Below are 22,056 nucleotides of genomic sequence, written 5' to 3' on the forward strand. Positions count from 1 at the left end.
CATTAAGTTTTTTTGCTGTAGCACTCACAGCCGATTCAAATATTCAAAGCTTGATGATGAGTTGGATATTTGAATCAGCTGTGAATTTGGGAAAACCTGTCTTAAACTATATAGGAATGTGGTCTGACCCTAGCGCAGCTGTAAGCAAGCTGTCAGATCTGCTGGCTAGCCTAGGTGGGGACATTTTACTCACCTGTATCTTATTTTCAGGAGGTTATGAAGGGTTATGAAGGGAGGTACAGTGCAAAGTTGCATAATTTTACATGCTTACAAAAATGGATGAGATGAGTCTACTCTGCTGCACTGCACTAGGCCTAGCAATGGATAACAAATGGTAGCTAGGTAGCCTAAGTGTTTTCCAGAGCAGCCCAGAATTCTCGCAGGTTCCCCACTCTCTGAGGGCTTGACAGAAAGCTGATCAAATCAAATGTATTTATAAAACCCTTCTTACATCAGCTGATATCTCAAAGTGCTGTACAGAAACCCAGCCTAAAACCCCAAACAGCAAGCAATGCAAAGGTGTAGAAGCACGGTGCCGAGGAAAAACACCCTAGAAAGGCCAGAACCTAGGAAGAAACCTAAAGAGGAACCAGGCTATGAGGGGTGGCCAGTCCTCTTCCGGCTGTGCCAGGTGGAGATTATAACAGAACATGGCAACGATGTTCAAATGTTCATAGATGACCAGCAGGGTCAGATAATAATAATCACAGTGATGTTTCCAGTTTTCAGGGATACAGTATTCAACATAAATGTAGGGACTATTTTTAAGGATGCTACATTATGGTACAGGTTACCCAACGTCCTTATTGTTTCTTTATTTCTCCCAGGTTATACTTTAAGCGTTTTGAAAGCTTACTGCAGTACGACAAAAGTGTGTTTCTTGTGTATGATATTGGTTTCCGCCACACTGTATCAGATATTGGACAGAGGACACAGATGTTTGTTAAATTGTATCTGTACACGCCAAATAGGCCTACAGCATCATTGCTTTTTACAGCAGAATGTATCACACGTTCCTCATCCAAGTAGACGTTTGCAGCCAAACATGGAAAGCAATTCCTCACCTTAGGGTGGAATATTCATCGTGTTGAACAAATGCATTCAGAATGAAGTAAGTGCCAAACAGAACCACATTTTTAAAAACTTTTCTGTTGTTGATTTGCCTGACAGGCTGCCTACAATTGTTGACTTGTTTAATAACACGCGTCTTACGCTAACTTGACTAGAGTCATCTCGCGCGCTGGTGTAACGGTGTGGTGAATGGGACGCAATCTGTCCACACATGACAATCAACATAGACAATAAACATGTATTTATTAGAGCAGCAGGTCCCCGAACAACCTATATCGCTATTATAGATCACATAGATTCAGATAGCTGCACGTTATCTGACATTTACGATCACTTTGATAACAGAAACCATCTGAAATCATGCAGAGAGCTCTACTGGTCAAGGGAGTCAATTTTTGTGTGGCAACATCTCCAAAGTCCTAATTTCTATTTTATTCATTTAAAACCTTCAAGAAATATAACGCAATATATTCCTTTAACATATTTTAATTCAACGTATCTGGGTAATCAATAGTCCTGAACATAATATAACGACATCATTGCAAGTACCTTCACAGTTGCGCTATGTAGCCTAAATCCATCTAGCCGGACAGTTTTCAAGCTGCTAATGTAACCAATGCAGAATACAATTATTCCTAAAAGAGCTGGTAATTTACCTGGTGGTGTGAGAGAAGAAACGAGGACAACGGTTCACACGAATAGACCGACCTCCCTCTTTAATACCCCTTTATGGAACAACACAACTGATATTCAGGCATCTATCTCGGCTTTGGCTTGCACCAAAGACACTGCCCCTATGGTGGGTCCCCTCAACCGAATAGATCTGACCGCTGTTACTCCGCCCACGATGGGTTGTGCAGACATAGATATTGACCAATAGATCAGCTCCTCCGAATTCAATAGCTCATTGTGATGCTTTACGTGCAAGTGTTGATATCCTCTGAAAAACAGACGTCTAATGATAAACAAATACAAATCCTGTTTTTATTCTGAAGCCACATGAGGTGAATATAATATCAAGCTGTGAAAGTCTATACACGGCACACACCTACTAGATGCGGCTAAAACACAATTGGATTCGCACGCTGCAGTCTCTACTACCCTCGCCTCCTATTGGCTAAAAACAGAAAAACCCAACTATTTTTAGAGGAATTATTTCTGGTCCATCGTTTCACCTGTTCCCTGACACCATTTTCAACCGGACCCTCGACATTAAAATGTTTTCTAATACATTTCCTTTCAATTAAATCATTATGCTCAGTGCACGAAATAATAATGCACGTCTTTGTTCCTTCAGTCATTAACACGCTGTTGATGCAATGTTCATTTTGTATGTTCGTTAGGTATCGCATGGAGTGATATTTGACATGGTACAAATGTTACAATAAACTGCCACAGAGTAACTGGTTAGATATCATGGTATGCGACGCCCCCATCTTGTGTCCAAAGTGGTGGGGCTTCTTTGTACCATTATCTTCCTGGAAACAGGTCATAGTTGGTTTAAAGTCTATTTTTTCCCATTATCTTCCTGGAAACATAGGTCATTGTCTATTTTTTTCCCTGTTCATGTCACCTGCATTGCAAATATACATTCAAAATATTTAATGAAATATTTAATAAATTAACTTTACCTTTATTTAACTAGGCAAGTCAGTTAAGAACAAATTCTTATTTTCAATGACGGCCTAGGAACAGTGGGTTAACTGCCTGTTCAGGGGCAGAACGACAGATTTGTACCTTGTCAGCTCGGGGATTTGAAATTGCAACCTTCCGGTTACTAGTCCAACGCACTAACCACTAGGCTACCCTGCCTAATTAATGATGTTATATTATCATATCAGGATTCCATTCATGTTGAACAAGCTTTATTATCAAATTGTGAATGTGAACAACTCACTGAAAATGGTCTTGATTTTACATAAACATTTTATTACAAATGGAAAGATTGATTAGTAAATTGAACAAGTCATTGGTAATTAAACAGCCTGTCTCGTGATGTGGTGGTTGTAAAGAAAGAGGCATCTGTTAATAATCATAGATGTTTTATATCAAGGAGAAAATGTCATACTATCTGACAATATGTACAGTATTGTGTTATTCTACTGGCACCTTTAACGTCCACCTCTCCATGCTGCTCCGCCACGGTTTTTTCCTCCTCCTCTGCCACCCCCCCCCCCTCCGCCACCACCAGCGCCGCCTCTTACTTTCTTCCTCACACCGCTGGACTGCTCTGTGTCATCCCCCTCTTCTCCTCTGGGCCTCTTCCTCTTTTCTCCTTGTTCCTTCATTTCCTGAGAGGGAAAGAGGTTATCGTGACTGACTTTAGAGCTATTACAATGGATGACGACAATGCTGAAAAGACACTGATTGAGACTCACAATTCTGGCGAATCGCTGTGCCTCGCTCACTCTCTCCACCAGCATCATCACTTCCTCCTCCTGCGTGGGGAAGGCAGGCAGCTTCTTGCCAATCAGAGTTTCGATTCGCTGGAACAGCTCCACATCATACCTGAGAGGTTAATATGTCAATCAGAAGAAAATATTTGGACGAAGTCACCAATTTCAATAGGATTGGTTGAGATCGAGCATAAAGGTGGCCCTTACTGTGTGACAAATGTGATGGATTTTCCAGATCGTCCTGCTCTGGCGGTTCGCCCCACTCTGTGGATGTAGTCCTGAGCGCGCGCACACACACACACACACACACACACACACACAATAAAACACCACTAAACTTGCTCAGTTGGGTCATCGTTTGTGATAACATTGAAGAGACTGCACAGACCAGGGAGAAACATCCACATGAGCAAGATTGATACCTTTGAGTGGGTTGGGATGTCGTAGTTAATAACACAGTCTACATGTGGAATGTCCAGTCCTCTTGATGCCACGTCCGTCGCCAGCAACACAGAGCGAGACTTAGACTTGAACTTGTTCAGCGACCCCAGACGTTTGTTCTGACCAACAGAGAAAGACATTTATACTTTCATACATGCAGATTTCTAAGATGTGTAAAACATTTGGAAGTGTTAGTATGATATTTGGAGTATGTTGGTAGACAGTAGTGTGTTTGGATAAGGGCGGTACCTGACTCATCTGCCCATGCAGGGGGATGGCAGTGATGCCCAAGTTCCTAAGCAGCAGTGCCACACGCTGGGCATTGTTACACGTACTGCAGAAGATCATGAAGGAGTTCCCAGCCAGCTCGTTGATGATGGATACCAGATAACAATCCTGGAGACACAGCCAGTTAACTTACAATCCAACACGAACCATACACAGCTTCTGACTTCTCAGAGACAAATTACCTTGATACCATTACAACATCAAACTTCAAGTACCTTGTATTTGGAGGGTATGAAGACATAGTACTGCTGAAGTTTTTCTACTGTTGAGTATTTGGTGTTAACAGCACATTTAACTGGATCCTTCAGAGCTGCTCTTTGCAGCTTGGCGACCTTGGTAAATATAGAAGACATAGAAGGGTTAGTGTGACAGGCCAGGTGTTAGGGATACTCTGACAAGTCTCAAATTAAAAGCTAAAAGGAATAGATAACAGGGGCTATTACGTGGTTACCTTTTTGGTCATGGTGGCAGAAAAGAGAAACGTCCGTCTGTCTCTGGGAATAACCTTTAGGATCTTGTCCACCTCGGTCTCAAAGTCCATGTTGAGGATCCGGTCTGCCTCATCCATCACCAGGAACTTCAGCGCTCGCAGCGAGAAGCCTTTGGTGTTCTCTAAGTGGTCAATCAACCGCCCGGGGGTGGCTGTTATGACATGCACGGTGAATACACAGTATCAACCAGGAATGCACTTAAAATATGCTACCATATTATGCAACTGAAAGGGGTAGGTTGGATTAAGGTATGTTCTCACCAATGACAATGTGAGGTTTCTTGGCCAGGACCAGGGATTGGGACATCATGTCAATTCCTCCAACGATAACAGCTGAAACAGAAAAAAAGACGAGTTAAAACAACAGTCACATGACACTTGAGTTCCTTCAAATATATGTTTCTACTCCTTCCAATGCCCACGTACCGGTCTTGACTCCGATGCTGGAGCCCAGGGCCTCAAACTGTTCTGCTATCTGGAAAGCCAGCTCTCTGGTGGGGGTGAGTATGAGTGTATGCAGCCTCTGAGCGGAAGCGAGGAGTGACTGCAGGATGGGCAGAGCAAACGCACCGGTCTTCCCTGAGCCAGTCTCTGCCAAGCCAATTACATCCTTTCCTGAGAGAGGAGAGAAGAACGTGCATCGTGAGTGTACAAACAGACATGAGACCTTCCCCCGAGAGGACAGGTCTTTACCAACCATTTTATACATGGCACAAACAAGAACATTCACCCCCCTCCATCCAACTGAACTCACCTTGTAAGGCTACAGGTATGGCCTCTACCTGGATCTTTGTAGGAGTCTTCCATCCCAACTGTTCACAAGCTTCACACAGCACTTCAGTTACACCCTATATTAAACAGATGCATGCCATAGCAGAAATATGTAAACACGTTAGAATATGGAGTTTATGTTACACATCTACACACATCGCATGGCTGAATGCGCGCCCCATTTTTAAATGTCTGTCAATGACATCACATCATCTCACAGCTGTACATAGCTTCCATCAGTAGGATGCTGAACTGTATGTTGGTGGTTGAAAGAGAGTTAACTTGCTAATTTATCAGCGTTAGGTTGGTTTGTTGATGTGCTGTTTTAACTAACGTTAGCTCGCTTCCAAGCCGGCAAGCTTATACACCATTTCCATTTAGCTAGCTAACGTTACTTACCAGATCCTTGAAGGTTTTCACTTGTTCATCATTTTCAGCGATATTAACGTTACTGTTATCATCATTACTCAAATCTTCATCCTTTGCGTCATCTGTTTTTATCTCAACACTTTTCTTCGGGTCGTCCGCCATGCTTGTTTGCCAACGTGCCGTCTACGCTAAAGTGCGCATGTACGGAAATGGACAAGATTTCATGCTAGGATTTCTGGGACTTGATGTTCCCCGTTGAATTCATACATCGTTCAAATTAATTGCAATGTTTAGACCACATTCAGTTGTCAAACGTTGCAGATAGAAATGCCATGAATAGAGCTGATGTGATTCCTTAGCCTCGTTCTTCCATCTGAATGTTCAAAAACGTTGCATCCTGCTGAACGAGCCTGTTCATCATGGTGGTTTATTAATTACTAGTCTGACTTATGAAAAGATTGGACTGAAAATAGTTAATTGAGTTTAAGTATTTATTTAGTTGCAGGTCTAACCATTTCAGACAAGCACACTCATTTGGATTTTCCTACAAACACCTGACAAAACACCCCCCTTCTTTCTTTGAAATCCATCATGTTTCTCAGTTCAACAATAAAATAAACATTTGACAGTCATAAAAAAACACTAGCTTTTTCACAAAGATTGAGCCAAATTATCATAGCCATGTACAGTAAGTTGGTAGCGAGGAGATTCTAGTCTCAATGTGAAAAACTAAGCCTTTCTGCTTCATTTAGAGGAACCAATGTATTTCTGAACAGCATCTGCTTGATGGTATCACTAACACTTTCTTCATGGCCCCTACTGTTCATTCCTTCTCAACACACACACCCACCCTTTTCACCCCGCAGCCCTTGTCAGTCTCAGAGGAGTCCTTCCATCTCCCTCATGAAGGCCTCATACATCTGGTCCTTGGTCTTCATGTTGGGCTGAGAGACTGGGCCCATCTGAGTAGGGTTGGCCGACCCCATGGGGGCAGCCATTGACTGCAGCTTCTGGCCTCCCACCCTTTCATCTCTTCTTCCTCTCTTTTCCATAGGCCCTCCTCCGCTCCCGGCCCCTTTATCCCTGCGCACCCTCAGCGCTGTGGGCACGAAGCGGGTGACCTCTGTCTTGGGGTTGATGATCTGGGGTTTGGCTGAGATGGTGGCTCCGCCACTCCCCTGGCCTGTTGCCAGATTGCTGCCTCCGGCTGAGATAGAGGTGATGTTGGCCCGCTTCTCGATGGTTGGTGCATGGTGGTGGCTGGTGGGGTTTGCGCCCGACGGCAGGGCACTTGTCCCCGGGGGAGGGGGCATCTGCATCCCTGGGCGCATGGACATAGGCATGGAGGGAGGGGGCAGCATGGAGGCATTGGGGTTGCTATGGGAGCCATCTGGGTTGGAGCCGGGTTTCTGGCGGTGGACGATGCTGGGGGGAGCACTGAGGACGTTGGAGTTAAGCGGCGGAGGGAAAAGAGAGAGGGGAGGGGCGAGTTGGCGTGGGGGGCCAGATCGTGGTGGAGGGGGGATACCTACAGAAAGGGAGAGGAGAGGAGATTAGAGTGGGGGGAAATCCTGCTTTATTCCCATGCTTTGCTGCCCAAAATACATTTTACATTCATTTTAGCTTGAGGTATGTGCCATGTTGACATACATTTTTATTACTGTTAACTTTGGGTACTACTGCATAACTGTAGTTATGTTTAAAAAATATGCATGTTTTGACAATGTTCTGTGTTTAAGGAGAAGGGATAAAGTCATGAAATTCCAATAAAAGGCACAAAAATACATCTACACATACCTGGGGGAGCTGGGGGAGGCAGTCTGGGTGGGGGTCCCCGGGGTGGAGGACCAGGAGGGAGACCTGGAGGGGGGCCTGGGGGAGGGCCAGGGGGACGACCTGGTGGGGGTCCAGGGGGCAGTAGCCGGGGCATCGGTCCCCTTGGACCGCCTAGCATACCAGGCGGCCTCAAAAACGGGGGAGCACCTTAGGATGACAAACAAGACATATCATATGACATATCACATCATAGTGCTTTGTTTTAGTAATTTGATAGTAATGAAGCAACGTCATACAAATGACACTGTACTCCAATCATTACTACACATAAAACCAACTAACCGGGTGGAGGGCCGGGAGGCAGGCCAGAGGGCGGACCAGGAGGCCTCATTGGAGGAGCTGGGGGTGGTCCCAACGGTGGAGGCCCTGTTCCTGGTGGACCCTGCATGTGTAGAGGTGGTTGCTGTCCTCCCATTGGTCCAGAGGGTGGAGGCATGCGCTGATTGGGTATAAGATGAGATTGGTTGTCGCCTGGTGGTCCCCTATCCTCGATGTCGGAGTCGTCAGAGTCAGTATACTCCTCCTCAACTTCCTCTTCCTCCTCTTCGTCTTCAGGGATGGACTGCCCTGTAGACAAATAATAAAGGGGATGATTGAGAAAGGGATGAAGGAAGAAATTATAACCTAGTTCCCATGGAGAAATCATCCTCCATACAAACCTCTTTAAATTACACCATTCTCCAAAATAGTGTCAACAATCCAATCATTCATCTGCATCATCAAGTCCTGCTGAAGTGTGGTAGTGGTGTTGTGTGCAGACTGAAGGAGATACAGTACCTGCCATCCTAAGCATCATAGCCTGCAGAGGAGTGATGGCCTTTTTCTTCTTCACAATCCTCTTCTTCTTGCTCTTCTCCCTGGGTGCTGAGGGGGGCATGTCTGCAAACCGCACACTGCGTCCTGCAAAACATATCACACAACCTTGTGTAAAACGCAGTGGTGGGCCGTCAGGGCCAGCAAGGCCTTCTCTGCTGGCCTAAACATCATCAGAATATATATTTTTTTACATATATTTTCCCACAAATATGTATTAAATTATTCCCCAGAGTAAGAGTTACACTCTTCATTTCATAGCATTCCTCTTGGTTGCACTGCTTCCAGCCCCAAGTTGAGATTTGGAGGACTGGTCTTTATGTTAGATATTTTATCCAATCATATTCAGCCATCATGTGTTGCCAGGGGTCTAAAATCTGCCCTCAGGCCTTCAGAATCAACATTGCGGGCGCTTGTAGCTTAAAGTGAATGGAAATTAAAATTTAGCGTCAACCAATCAGCTTCAGAGTTGGCTATTGTACGCCTGCTGGCTGGCTCCAGTGTTACACAGGAGCCAGCGAGCAGGCGTAGTGCGTGCACGTCTTTTGATTGGATTACCAATATTGAGCGGCAGGTCCTATATGGGCAGGTCTCAGAACTAGGAAACTGAAATTGATCAACAAATTAATTTGCGTACTACTAAACTGTTTTTTCAACCCACAATGGCGGAAGGAGAAGATATCGATTTGGTCGAGGATATAATTATAACGCCGTTCTCAAGACAAACTTTTCAAAAAAAGTTAGACATTGTCAGGAGAGGTAGACGCCGACACTACAAAGCCTGTCACAGGCGGGAAAGGGGTTTGTTCTCCACTTTCAATTATGGGCACTATCAATGACTCACAGGCTCCGAGAAGCACTGCAAACTGTACTGCTGGGAATGCCTATTATTTGCAAGTGATCGATTTGGTGTTTGGAGCCACACTGGCTTTGCAAACCTGAGTTGTCTAACCAAGGCAGCAACGAGACACCAAATTACGGCTGGGCACTTACAAACAATGGTGCTTTTGAACACTTTTGGGGACACCCGAGTGGATCTACAGCTCAACGAACAAGCGCGCAGGGCAACGAAGCTGCACAATGAAAAGGTATTGTACTCTTCCCCTGCAATTCTCTGAATAAAAATGTCAATTTCAAGGTGACGCAACGCCTGGTTATACTGCGTTTCTGTCTAAATGTATAGTGTCTAGAGCCATGGCATCATAATGATGGTAATAAGAGGTGGATTAATTCGGGTGGGATTGTGTAGGACTTCACTGAAGGCCCAGGCCCCAGAAGCACGGCACGCTACTGGTAAAACGCCATATCTGTGTTATCATTCTTTAAACTACAACACCAAGTAGTGCACAGACTTGAAGACCGAACCCAACACACTTAGGGTGATCAAGAAAGCACATATGTGGACAAGGCTCTGCCTCTCACCTGCATGTCTGTCCCCTCTCTCCTCCTCTCTGCCCTTCTCTCTATCGTCCTCCATCATCCTCTTGTCAACCTCGCCTCCGTCATCCCTCTCTCCTTCACTGTCCTCTTCAGAGTCGCTGTCGTCTTCCTCCCCATCGTCTCCATCGCTCTCGCTCCCACTGTCCCTCTCTCCTCCCATCAGCATAGTGTCCATGGCTTTCTCCATGTCAGAGGCCTGGTTGGATGGATCTGGTTGTAGGCAGAGAAAGGTGGATTTGGATGAAAAAATAGAATTAAGCATATTTATTCCTCCTGATCCCATGTGCAAACAAGCAGTAGAGAGGTGTGTGCAGTACCTGCGTCTGCTGCGAACTGGGCCCTGCGTGAGGCGTACAGTGCCAGGACCTGAGACGGTGGGGGGCCAGGTGGGGGACCCGGGGGTTTCCTACCAGGGGGTAACCGAGGGACACCTGCCACCGCTGCAGACATGGAGGCACTGATCCCCTTACTGAGAGAGAAAGAGATAGTGAGAGAGTGTTTACAGAGCAGCTGGTAGGGTTGTGGTATGGTCCATAGGAATGATACTGAGACAGCACTGTAAATTCAGGGGAGTGCCCACCTAAACGAGGAGCCCTTCTTCAGGATGGAGGGAGGCTGAGCCCCAGGCAGGGGGATGTCCTGGATCAGGATGCTGGAGGGTGCGTGGGGCATCTCTGGGAGTGGGATGCTATCCACCTCCACCAGTTCAGCATTCTAGTTGACAGAGCGTTGAAGACAAATAGTGAACAGCAAAAAATTATGACATGATCTCAGCACTGCTCGGTTTATCTGTGCAATTCATACATGTTCATCAGCATAGCATACACACCTTGACTGAGTCGAAGTAGAGTGACAGCTTGCCGCGATTGCTCTCATAGTCCAGCTCCAGTTTGCGTAGCTCCTTGTAAGTGTCTGGGTTCTCTCTTTCGTACAAACGTACGATGCGCTCAAACGTCTCCCGTAGCTTCTTCCTCTTGTCCCTCAGCACCTTCTCATTCAGCAGTGGCTGCTGCACAGGGTTGAACTCTGGCACAGGAAAAAACAGAATGGATGTGAACAGGAGAAAAGAAAATGATTAGCAAGATATTTTTGGAAGACCAATAAGACGCACAACCTTGTTTAAAACCCGTTTGCAATGGCTCACCCATTTCATCCAGCTTCTCCATGTCTTTGATGATCTGTCTGGGGTCCTTCATCTTCAGTACAGCTGTTCTCACCATCATCCTCTGCTTCTTGTTCTGTGGCGCAGCAAAGAAGAACACAGTGAGATTTATAGACAGACTACAAAGTCAACCTGTCATTGACATTCAACTTGTCAGCCAAGGTCTTACCTTCTTCAGCTCCCGTTTCCTGGCCTCCTTCCCTGAAGAGGAAAAGGCACCGCATTAAGTTTGATGTAGAACCTGTTACCTTACAGCTCTTCTACATTGATGCCTTTAATATTGTTCAGAGTGCTGCTGAGCTCAATAACAGACATAGAAATGATTTTCCTTTCACAGACATGGGATCCCCTGAAGCTTAAGTAACAATGGGTGTCCACTGACGTGGTCATGCTCAAGGTGAGGTGAACGTATGATGTGAGCGGTCACATGATGACGGAAAGGGTATGACGTTACTTACTGGCCTGGTCGGTGGGGTTCATGAACTTCCCACTCTTGGTGGAGGAGGTCGAACGTCGCCCCATGGTGATGGCGCGTGTCCTTCACCCTGCCAGGGAAGATACAGTATCAACTTATTGGAATCAGGAGAAAATCTATAAGTTATACAACTCGGGTGTATTACACACTGCAATGTATATTCCAACAATGAGCCCCAGCCTGCTCTGCTCTTGCTGAACAAAACCTTTTTTTTGTGTGATTCCCAACCAATGGCTGCGCTGTGTAGACCTACGGTGGCAGTTCAGAGGGAGAGTAAGGGGCTTCTTCCCAAAAACAAATGCACTCTTGCGCATGAACAGTGTTTTCCAACCCTGGTCCTTGAATACCTCCAATAGTACACATTTCTATTGTAACCCTGGACAAGCATACCTGATTCAACTTGTCAACAAATCATCAAGCCTTCAATGATGTGTGTTTGTCAAGGGCCACAACGAAACAGTGTACTGTTGGGAGTATTAGAGGACCAGGGTTGGGAAACACTGCTATAGCCTATCTTCAGTTAAGTTTGAGAAGGAGAGCGCAAAGATGAAAAGGAAGGCTGGAGGTCAACTTTTATAGCTTGCTGCTACTATAATTGATTTGATTAAAAACTAAATGTTTCTTGCCCATGATGTAGGCCTATTTATCAGAGTTATTAACCTCACAATAAGCCAGATTCAAGTAACTTACATTGTGGTGCTGAAATGAAGCAATCAATCGGAAATGGACAGCTCATGGTGCTGAAAGCAGGCAAATTCAAATAGGCATAATTCATTTCAACAGTCTTAATTTTAATTAGTTTACTAACAAGAGGGCTTTGTGTTGGAGCCTATTTAAGAAATAAGAGGTAGGCCCACCTGGTTGGCAGACTCACTTAGGCTATATATAGGCTGCTATGTCAATAGATTTGTTGGTCAATTCCACCATCCACTCTTTAAATAACAGCACTTCACTGACAAGGAGGCTAAGTTAAAACCAAGACTCAAATTGATGGGGCATGAGATGGTATGCCATAGGCCTTCTTTTTATTAAAGACAATTGCAAAAAAGAAAAAACAGATCTGATTATATAAAGTGATCTATAACAGCGCTTTGGTCCGCGATGCTTTATGCTAGAAATAAGCTGTAAAATATCCAGGAAAGACATGATTCCGATGCATATGGGGATATCATTGTTTCTAGCATAAAGACAAAAAACGTCCTTTGCTTGGGAAGTAATCGTATTCTGTCACTACCAATTGATTAAGTTATTAACTTTCTATACAATATAAGATGTTTAAACCCAGACAGCTTTTAGGTAAACGCTTGTGACCTTCTCTCGTTGGGTTGAGCTACAGAAGAAGAGTGGCGAGCAGTTAAAGCTGCCATTTTTCTGCGTCGGTCTACTCTGCCTGGGGTGATAAGTTAGGCCTAACTTTGGAAAGCACCATGCTCAGATTCCTAATGAGGTCTCAGATTTTATTATTTGCAAACAGGGGCAGTTTCATTGCAAACAAGACATTTATTTGGCATTGGATTAATATGAACACACAGGCATATGTTCATTCTTAGCCTGTAATTTTGGAAAATGGTACGGTATTAAACAAATATTCATATGTAAGGCTCTGGTCTGTCCAATAAGTGAGGGTAAACGGTAGACATGTTCTCTGCTATCCACTTTGTTTTAATTATTTTTTTAGGTATAGGGGAGGGTCACTCGTTTTTTGCGTTCAGGGAGGGTTTAGGTAAAATATATTTTGCTCTAGGGAGGACCATCCATTTTCATTTCAGAGAAGTCCTTTTTATAAATAACGTTCACTCTCTTGCTGCGATTAAACCAATAATGAATTGCCTTTTGACATTGTGCTGGGAAACACACTTGTACATACAAGTTCGTCTCCCAGCACAATGTCACAAAACAATTATTGTTTGAATAGCAGCTAGTCAGAAGTATACGTTAACTAGTCCAAACTAACAACTAACGTTAGGTAAATTAGCTAGCAAAGCTGTACCAGTTCTAATGTTAGCTAGCCATAGATAATGCAAATACTCGCCAATATTAATTTGCTGAAATGTTAAATAGTTAGCTAGCTAGCACATTTTGTAACCAACGGTAGCTATATCACCAAAGTCTGCAGGTTTCACATCAGCATAACGTTAGCTAGCTAAATTAGCCAGTCAACTAGCTCGATGAACAGGTAACGAAAAAGCTAACTTGAATTGACTCTACCTTTATCCACGTGAAAACTGTGGGCAGTGCGCCTTTCCCCTCTCTTACTTTCCAATCGGGTGAATTGTCAACTATAAATGCCGTTTCCTGTATCAAACTAATCTGTGTGATACCCTTTTAGATCACACTGACATAAACGCTTTTGGCTAATTGATGCCGTCCACCATGTTTTGATTGCCGCGAGCTAGGGCGGAAGTCTCGTGTGAGATAAACCGGAAACGCCAAAAAAGAAGGTCAAACTAAATACGCTCAACCCCCCAGTGGCTGACCTAGTAGACTGCAGTTTTGCACTCAAAGTCTTTGCTTCATGTCTGCAGTTTTGGGTGAACCTGCAACCTTTGCTACTGCTACTGTTACGAATAGCCTACGCTTCAACCAAGTTCTCTTGCAGGTGAGTGAGTGCCTTTTGCATTTTATTATACATTATTTTGTGGGTAGAATGGCCAGGTTAAACTAATCTTAAGGCAAGATGACCTTACATACAGTTGAAGTTGGAAGTTTACATACACCTTAGTCAAATACATTTAAACTTAGTTTTTCACAATTCCTGACATTTAATCCTAGTAAAAATGCCCTGTTTTAGGTCAGTTAGGATCACCACTTTATTTTAAGAATGTGAAATGTCAGAATAATAGTAGAGAGAATGATTTATTTCAGGTTTTATGTCTTTCATCACATTCCCAGTGGGTCAGAAGTTTACATACACTCAATTAGTATTTGGTAGCATTGCCTTTACATTGTTTAACTTGGGTCAAACGTTTTGGGTAGACTTCCACAAGCTTCCCACAATAAGTTGGGTGAATTTTGGCCCATTCCTCCTGACAGAGCTGGTGTGACTGAGTCACGTTTGTAGACCTCCTTGTTCGCACACGCGTTTTCAGTTCTGCCCACACATTTTCTATAGGATTGAGGTCAGGGCTTTGTGATGGCCACTCCAATACCTTGACTTTCTTTGTCCTTAAGCCATTTTGCCACAACTTTGGAAGTATGCTTGGGGTCATTGTCCACTTGGAAGTCCCATTTGCGACCAAGCTTTAACTTCCTGACTGATGTCTTGAGATGTTGCTTCAATATATCCACATCATTTTCCTTCGTCATGATGCCATCTATTTTGTAAAGTGCACCAGTCCCTCCTGTAGCAAAGCACCCCCACAACATGATGCTGCCACCTCCGTGCTTAACCGTTGAGATGGTGTTATTTGGCTTGCAAGCCTCCCCCTTTTTCCTCCAAACATAACAATGGTCTTTATGGCCAAACAGTTTTATTTTAGTTTTATCAGACCTGAGGACATTTCTCCAAAAAGTATGATCTTTGTCCCCATGTGCAGTTGCAAACCGTAGTCTGGCTTTTTTATGCCGGTTTTGGAGCAGTGGCTTCTACCTTGCTGAGGGACCTTTCAGGCTATATTGATATAGGACTTGTTTTACTGTGGATATAGATACTTTTGTATCTGTTTCCTCCAGCATCTTCACAAGGTCCTTTGCTGTTGTTCTGGGATTGATTTGCACTTTTCGCACCAAAGTACGCTCATCTCTAGGAGACAGAACGCGTCTCCTTCCTGAGCGGTATGACGGCTGCGTGGTCCCATGGTGTTTATACTTGTGTACTATTGTTTGTACAGATAAACGTGGTACGTTCAGGAGTTTGGAAATTTCTCCCAAGGATGAACCAGACTTGTGGAGGTCTACCATTTGTTTTCTGAGGTCTTGGCTGATTTCTTTTGATTTTCCCATGATGTCAAGCAAAGAGGCACTGAGTTTGAAGGTAAGCATTGAAATACATCCACAGGTACACCTCCAATTGACTCCAATGATGTCAATTAGCCTATCATAAGCTTCTAATGCCATGACATCATTTTCTGGAATTTTCCAAGCTGTTTAAAGGCACAGTCAACTTAGTGTATGTAAACTTCTGACCAACTGGAATTTTGTTACAGTGAAATATAAGTGAAATAATCTGTCTGTAAACAATTGTTGGAAAAATGACTTGTGTCATGCACAAAGTAGATGTCCTAACCGACTTGCCAAAACTATAGTTTGTTAACAATACATTTGTGGAGTGGTGGAAAAAAACAGTTTTATTGACGCCAAACAAAGTGTTTGTAAACTTCCGACTTCAACTGTGAATACGAACATTGGCAGTGATGACCAAGTTAAATGCCCCAGCATTGGGATGATTTATGCAATTGAACAGGTAGATAGATATGTTTGTTCATGCAATATAAAATGCAATGTAGTCTAAATGTTTTCAGCTGTCATAGATGTTTTATATTCATGAAGGTGCTGAAGATCTGTACATGTAACTTTGCTCTTTCAATATTTCAATAAACAAAGTCAGCAATGTCAAGCCAATGGAACTTTTTGCTCCACTATAGTTGCTCCACTATTTTTGTATCAAGGTCTTTACCAGCCTTTGATACCACAGAGGTCATTTCTTCAGGTCTCCATTAGTGTGTAGCCTAATCTGTTTCTCATTTATTCCCTTTAGGAAATTACAGATCTCACACAATGTATCATGTTATAACATTGTTATAATATTGTTATGTAATATGAAATAATTTTATGAAAGACACATTGTTTAGATATTTTTTGTTGACCATGCTACACTACAGAATATTACCAAATAGTTATCTTGATAACTTCCCATTGTCCTCTTTCTCTCTTTCTCTCTCGCTCTCCCTCTAACACCATATCAATTTATACTTCATTTGTTTAGATTTATTCAGATGTTTCACCCTCAGAACATTACACCTACTTCTCTCCAAAAAGCCTTGCAGAATGGAAGTTGGTTTGTGGAGTGGGTTGACATCTAGTATGGGATTGGTCCATAGAATTCGGTGTAGGCAGCAATGATCCCAGCTGTGTCCATCAGGTTCTCACACCAGTAGTTAAGCTCACACACCTCCCTCAGACTGGGAATGAAGGGGTTGGGCAGTTTACATAAAATAAGAGGAAGAGGTGAAAGAAGAAAGGGGGGAAAAACAACATAGACGAACATCTAGATATTATCCAGTGTGAAGAAAGAGGCTTATATAATTAACATTTCACTCCATAACAACAGGAAATTCCCTGAATATTTGTGCACATTTCATCGTAAATTAATCTTAAATTAAGTGGAAATGATGCTTGTTCCCATACAAACATTGATTAACAGCAAAACACATACACTGAGTGTACAAAACATTAAGAACACCTGCTCTTTCCATGATATAGACTGACCAGGTGAATCCAGGTGAGAGCTATGATCCCTTATTGATGTCACTTGTTAAAGCCACTTCAGTCAGTGTAGATGAAGAGGAGGATACAGGTTAAAGAGGGATTTGTAAGCCTTGAGACAATTGAGACATGGATTGTGTATGTGTGAAATTCAGAGACTGAATGGGCAAGACAAGGGATTTAAGTGCCTTTGAACAGGGTACGGTAGTAGGTGCCAGGCACACCGGTCTGTGTCAAGAACGGCAACACTGTTAGGTTTTTTACACTCAATAGTTTCCAGTGTTTATTAAGAATGGTCCACCACCCAAATTACATCCAGTCAACTTCACACAACTTATGACACCTTGTAGAAAAACAACCTTGTGTGCCAGGCTATCAGATGACAGACAGGGGACAACAGAACAGTACTGTCCCTCTCCAGCTGAGTCAGGGACAAGTCTGCAAGGGCAGTGCCAGTTCTCTTCTGTCGCACCAAAGTGGAGGCCAGGTCCTTCTTAACAAACACACCTGTAAGGTCATAGAACATATTAACTTTTTAAAACGAGAGAAATATAAACAAGTGTAATCCCACTGCACTTAGAACAACCATGTTCAGTGCATCTACGACTGGTCATCAACATTACAGTACACACAATCAGACCCCTGCCATTCTGGTACTAATTATCCTAGTGGTGTTTCTTACCCACTCTTTTCTCACTAGCAGGCTTTGAGGCAGTGGGGGTAGAGGAGTCTATGTAGACAGGAAACAATATTGTACATGATTAATCATCTCGATCTGAAAACACAACTACAACATTATAAATTGTTTACATGTTTTATTTATTCTTTAACATTTATATGAAGTTTAATTATTTATTTGACTATTTTCCTTATTCCCTTTATGCTGAAATCCTAAAAAGAGTTGCACATTTTGCACAGGTGCAAAACCTTGACTAACGCTGTCACTCTATCTCTGCTCTTACCTCCAATAGAGTGGCACACACATGCCAGAGCACAGAGGTCAAGGGTGGCCAAGGTCTTCATCTTTCTCTTTGCTGTTGGTTCACGATCGGGACGATCAACAAGTATGAGATTTAGACTGTTCTGTCTTGCTTGTCTCTCTCACCAGTACAAGAACACACACTCAGTTTATAGTTATGACCCTCACAATATCTTGAGTTGTGATTGGATGAGGAATCATGTATCATATACCCACAAGCAACAGCAAATGTACACTGGCACCTTGAACAGATACACACACACACACACACACACACACACACACACACACACACACACACACACACACACACACACACACACACACACACACACACACACACACACACACACACACACACACACACACCCTGAATTCTCAAATAATTGTTGAATATATTCAAAACATTCTAAAAAACATTCTACATTTATGCTTCATCATATTTCTAGGTGAGGTCATGCTTTAAAAAAAAAACAGATTAAAAAAAAAAACATGAAAAAATATTGTTACACCTTTTATACTTAACTGTTGTAAAAACATATGTACATGTCTCTAATAATTCCCACACCTACAGTGGGGGCCGAAATGTACACCCTTGATGAAGATGAAATTAATAATTATTTTATTGAGTTAAATTGTATGCTCCAAAAATTTGGAAATTAAATAATTATATTGCTGAGTTAAATTGCATGCTCCAAAAATGTGTAAATTAAATAATTATATTACTGAGTTAAATTGTATGCTCCAAAAATGTGGAAATGCTATTATTTTATACTAATACACAGTGGTGGAAAACGTACCTAATCGTAATACTTGAGTACAAGTAGAGATATCTTAATAGAAAATGACTAAAGTAAAAGTGAAAGATATCCATTAAAATACTACAAATACAAAATTTGGTTTTGGTTTTAAATATTGGTTTTCAATATACTTAAGTATCAAAAGTAAATGTAATTGCTAAAATACACTTAAGTATCAAAAGTAAAAGTATGAATAATTTCACATTCCTTATATTATGAAGCAAACCACACGGCACTATTTAGATTTTTGTTTTACGGATAGCTAGGGGCACACTCCAACACTCAGACATAATTTACAAACATAGCATGTGTGTTTAGTGAGTCTGCCAGATCAGATGCAGTAGGGATGACCAGAGGGGTTCTCTTGATAAGTGTGTGAATTGGACAATTTTCCTGTCCTGCTAAGCATTTGAAATGTAACAAGTACTTTAGGATGTCAGGGGAAATGTATGGAGTAAAAAGTACATTATTTTCCTTAGGAATGTAGTAAAAGTTGTCAAAAATGTAAATAGTAAAGTAAAGTACAGATACCCAAAACAACTACTTAAGTAGTACTTTAAAGTATTTTTACTTAAGTACTTTACACCACTGCTAATACAATTCTTCAGAGAAAGAGATTTTGTTTAACAAGTAATACTTTTTTTCTCAAAAAGATAGGAGTCAAAACTATTGATATCCCTGTTTTCAGTACCTTTCAATACCCCACCTTGCTAGGATAATGGCAATGAGGCATTTTTAATGAGTTGGAAAACATATTGGGAGGGATCTTAGAACATTCCTCCATACATAATCCTTCCAGATCCTTGATATCGTTCATCTGTGCTTATAGATTGTCAGCAGCATACCACCCTGCATACCACTGCTGGCTTGCTTCTGTAGCTAAGCAGGGTTGGTCCTGGTCAGTTCCTGGATGAGAGACCAGATGCTGCTGGAAGTGGTGTTGGAGGGCCAGTAGGAGGCACTCTTTCCTCTGGTCTAAAAATAAAATATCCCAATGACACTGCCCTGTGTAGGGTGCTGTCTTTTGGATGGGACGTTAAATGGGTTTCCTGACTCTCTGAGGTCATTAAAGATCCCATGGCACTTATTGTAAGAGTAGGTGTGTTCACCTTGGTGTTCTGGCTAAATTCCCAATCTGGCCCTCAAACCATCATGGTCACCTAATAATCCACAGTTAACAATTGTCTCATTACATCCCCCTCCTCTCCCCTGTAACTATTCCCCAGGTTGTTACTGCAAATGAGAATGTGTTCTCAGTCAACTTACCTGGTAAAATAATGGATAAATAAATAAAAATAAAGATTGCCCTCTTCTTTTCAAACCACAGGGTTTCTATGGATTGCAAGTCTTGAGAATGAGAGGACCATTCCAAAATGTTGATTTTGTAGCCAATTAACCATTTCTTTGTGGATGTTGATGTGTGCTTGGGGTTATTGTCTTGCTGGAAGATCCACTTGCTGCCAAGTTTCAACCTCCTGGCAGAGGCAACCAGTTTTGGGCTAAAATGTCTATGTACTGGGTAAAGTTCATGATGACGTTGACCTCAGCAAGGACCCCAGGACCAGTGGAAGCAAAATAGCACCATAACATTCAAGATCCACCACCATATTTTACAAAGAGCTCTATTTTCATGTCATCTGACCATAGCACTGACTCCAATACAAGTGCCAATGCTGTTTAGCAAAATCCAGGCGTTTACATTTGTTGGATGACATGAAAATAGAGAATGAAAATGTCCCAATTTTTTGCATACAATTGTTGCATACAATATAGCTCAGTATTTTAATTATTTATTTTATTCAGTCATTTTTGCTCATCTTTATCAAGGGTGTCAATAATTTCGGACTCCACTGTATAAAGACAACACTCCTTTAAATGTGCAGTACCACCAGACAACCTCAAGAGGTCCGAGTTTTACAGCATGCCCACACGACATTCTATTCAAACCACTAACTAACTACTGGTTGATAAAACCATATGATACTAATCGAACAAGAAGAGAAACCGACATCCGTCATTATGTGACAGACTTTTGATCAGAGGTTTTGCTTTTTTATAACAAACCACAGTGATTTCCTATATGAAGAAACTGAAAGAAATTTTTAGATTGATTGTTGATTGTACATTCATTCACCAGTAATACACATATTATGGTATATCCAGTAAAGACCTTATTGAAAGACCTCACCCTTAAGGGAAATGTCCCTCTATATTTTGCTTTCTCAGTTTCTTTCCAAGTCGGACTTCTGGGCCTTGACAATGTGGGGTGTAATTTCAGCGTCTGGGTCAGTGCTGATGTTGTTCCTCCATGTAGAGACAAAGTTCAGAAATCTATCTTAGCAAAGCCTTCATTATGAACATTTTGGTTCTGCAGAATTACAAAAAAACATCAATGTGATTGCCCGTTCGTGGGCAGTGGTGGAAAAAGTACCCAATTGTCACACTTCAGTAAAAGTTTAGATACCTCAATAGAAAGTTACTCAAGTAAAAGTGAAAGTCACCCAGTAAAATACCTCTTGAGTAAAAGTCTAAAAGTATCTGGTTTTAAATGTACTTAAGTATCAAAAGTAAATTGAATTGATAAAATATACTTAAGTATCAAAAGTAAAATTATAAATAATTTTAAATTCCTTATAATAACCGAAGCGGAAGGCACCATGTTCTTATTTTTAAAATGTACGGATAGTCAGGGGCACACTCCAAATCTCAGACATTATTTACAAAAGATGCATTTGTGTTTAGTGAGTCCGCCAGACCCTAGGCAGCAGGGATGGCCATGTGTTCTCTTGATAAGTGCGTGAATTTCACATTTTCCCTGTCCTGCTAAGCATTGAAAATGTAGGGAGGACTTTGGGTTGTCAGGGAAAATGTATGGAGTAAAAATAACAATATTTTCTACAGGAATATAGTGAGGTAAATAAAATAATATAAATAATATAAAATAATATAAATAATATAAAATAATATAAATAGTAAAGTACAGATAACCCCCAAAAATGACTTAAGTAGTACTTGAAAATATTTTTACTTAAGTACTTTACACCACTGTTCGTGGGTGTGCCATGACCAGATCCAGTGTGGTGCTTGTGTCTCTCTCATCTTCTAGAGACTGACATTCACTGTGTTCAGATGACCTCTGGTTCTTATGGTACGGTAAGGAGCTGCATCTTGTCAACAAAACCAGTGACCAGCTGACTACTTATTTTTGTATGTGACCTGGGAATTATTATTTTCTATTGATACCATTGATGCTCCCATTTACAAAAGTTAGGGAAAAAATTACCAAAAATATTACCAAAAG

At 42.1% G+C, this 22,056-nt stretch overlaps 4 protein-coding genes across 4 annotated transcripts in view; all 4 read right to left on the reverse strand.

The window, feature by feature from the left end:
- LOC135555512 (myosin-10-like) overlaps positions 1-1,885 on the reverse strand; it is a 78,264-nt gene extending 76,379 nt beyond the window's left edge. The window contains exon 1 of the mRNA XM_064988012.1: positions 1,728-1,885. The gene's annotated coding sequence lies outside the window, so the exon portion shown is untranslated. The remainder of the gene's footprint in view (positions 1-1,727) is intronic.
- Positions 1,886-2,919: 1,034 nt separating this feature from the next.
- Positions 2,920-6,015, reverse strand: LOC135555514 (probable ATP-dependent RNA helicase DDX47). The gene is made up of 11 exons (XM_064988014.1): positions 5,857-6,015; positions 5,441-5,534; positions 5,113-5,301; positions 4,948-5,019; positions 4,648-4,838; positions 4,412-4,528; positions 4,158-4,304; positions 3,890-4,027; positions 3,675-3,745; positions 3,450-3,579; positions 2,920-3,362 (listed from the first exon to the last, which is right to left on the reverse strand). Exons 1-11 carry the CDS (start codon positions 5,986-5,988, stop codon positions 3,183-3,185), a joined length of 1,461 nt encoding a protein of 486 aa, XP_064844086.1. The 5' UTR covers positions 5,989-6,015; the 3' UTR covers positions 2,920-3,182.
- A 288-nt stretch (positions 6,016-6,303) lies between these two features.
- LOC135555513 (WW domain-binding protein 11-like) lies at positions 6,304-13,961 on the reverse strand. The gene is made up of 12 exons (XM_064988013.1): positions 13,761-13,961; positions 11,536-11,622; positions 11,247-11,278; positions 11,060-11,153; positions 10,745-10,941; positions 10,496-10,629; positions 10,233-10,384; positions 9,898-10,125; positions 8,440-8,562; positions 7,945-8,229; positions 7,624-7,809; positions 6,304-7,354 (listed from the first exon to the last, which is right to left on the reverse strand). The coding sequence occupies exons 2-12, from the start codon at positions 11,597-11,599 to the stop codon at positions 6,705-6,707; spliced, it is 2,145 nt and encodes a 714-aa protein (XP_064844085.1). The 5' UTR covers positions 11,600-11,622; positions 13,761-13,961; the 3' UTR covers positions 6,304-6,704.
- A 2,608-nt stretch (positions 13,962-16,569) lies between these two features.
- On the reverse strand, positions 16,570-18,053 carry LOC135554967 (osteocalcin-like). Its single transcript, XM_064987350.1, has 4 exons — positions 17,939-18,053; positions 17,659-17,706; positions 17,392-17,483; positions 16,570-16,674 (listed from the first exon to the last, which is right to left on the reverse strand). Exons 1-4 carry the CDS (start codon positions 17,997-17,999, stop codon positions 16,570-16,572), a joined length of 306 nt encoding a protein of 101 aa, XP_064843422.1. The 5' UTR covers positions 18,000-18,053.
- Between the last annotated feature and the right edge of the window lie 4,003 nt (positions 18,054-22,056).

This window comes from Oncorhynchus masou, chromosome 15, assembly GCF_036934945.1.
Source record: "Oncorhynchus masou masou isolate Uvic2021 chromosome 15, UVic_Omas_1.1, whole genome shotgun sequence".
In the NCBI taxonomy this organism is placed as follows: Eukaryota; Metazoa; Chordata; class Actinopteri; order Salmoniformes; family Salmonidae; genus Oncorhynchus; species Oncorhynchus masou.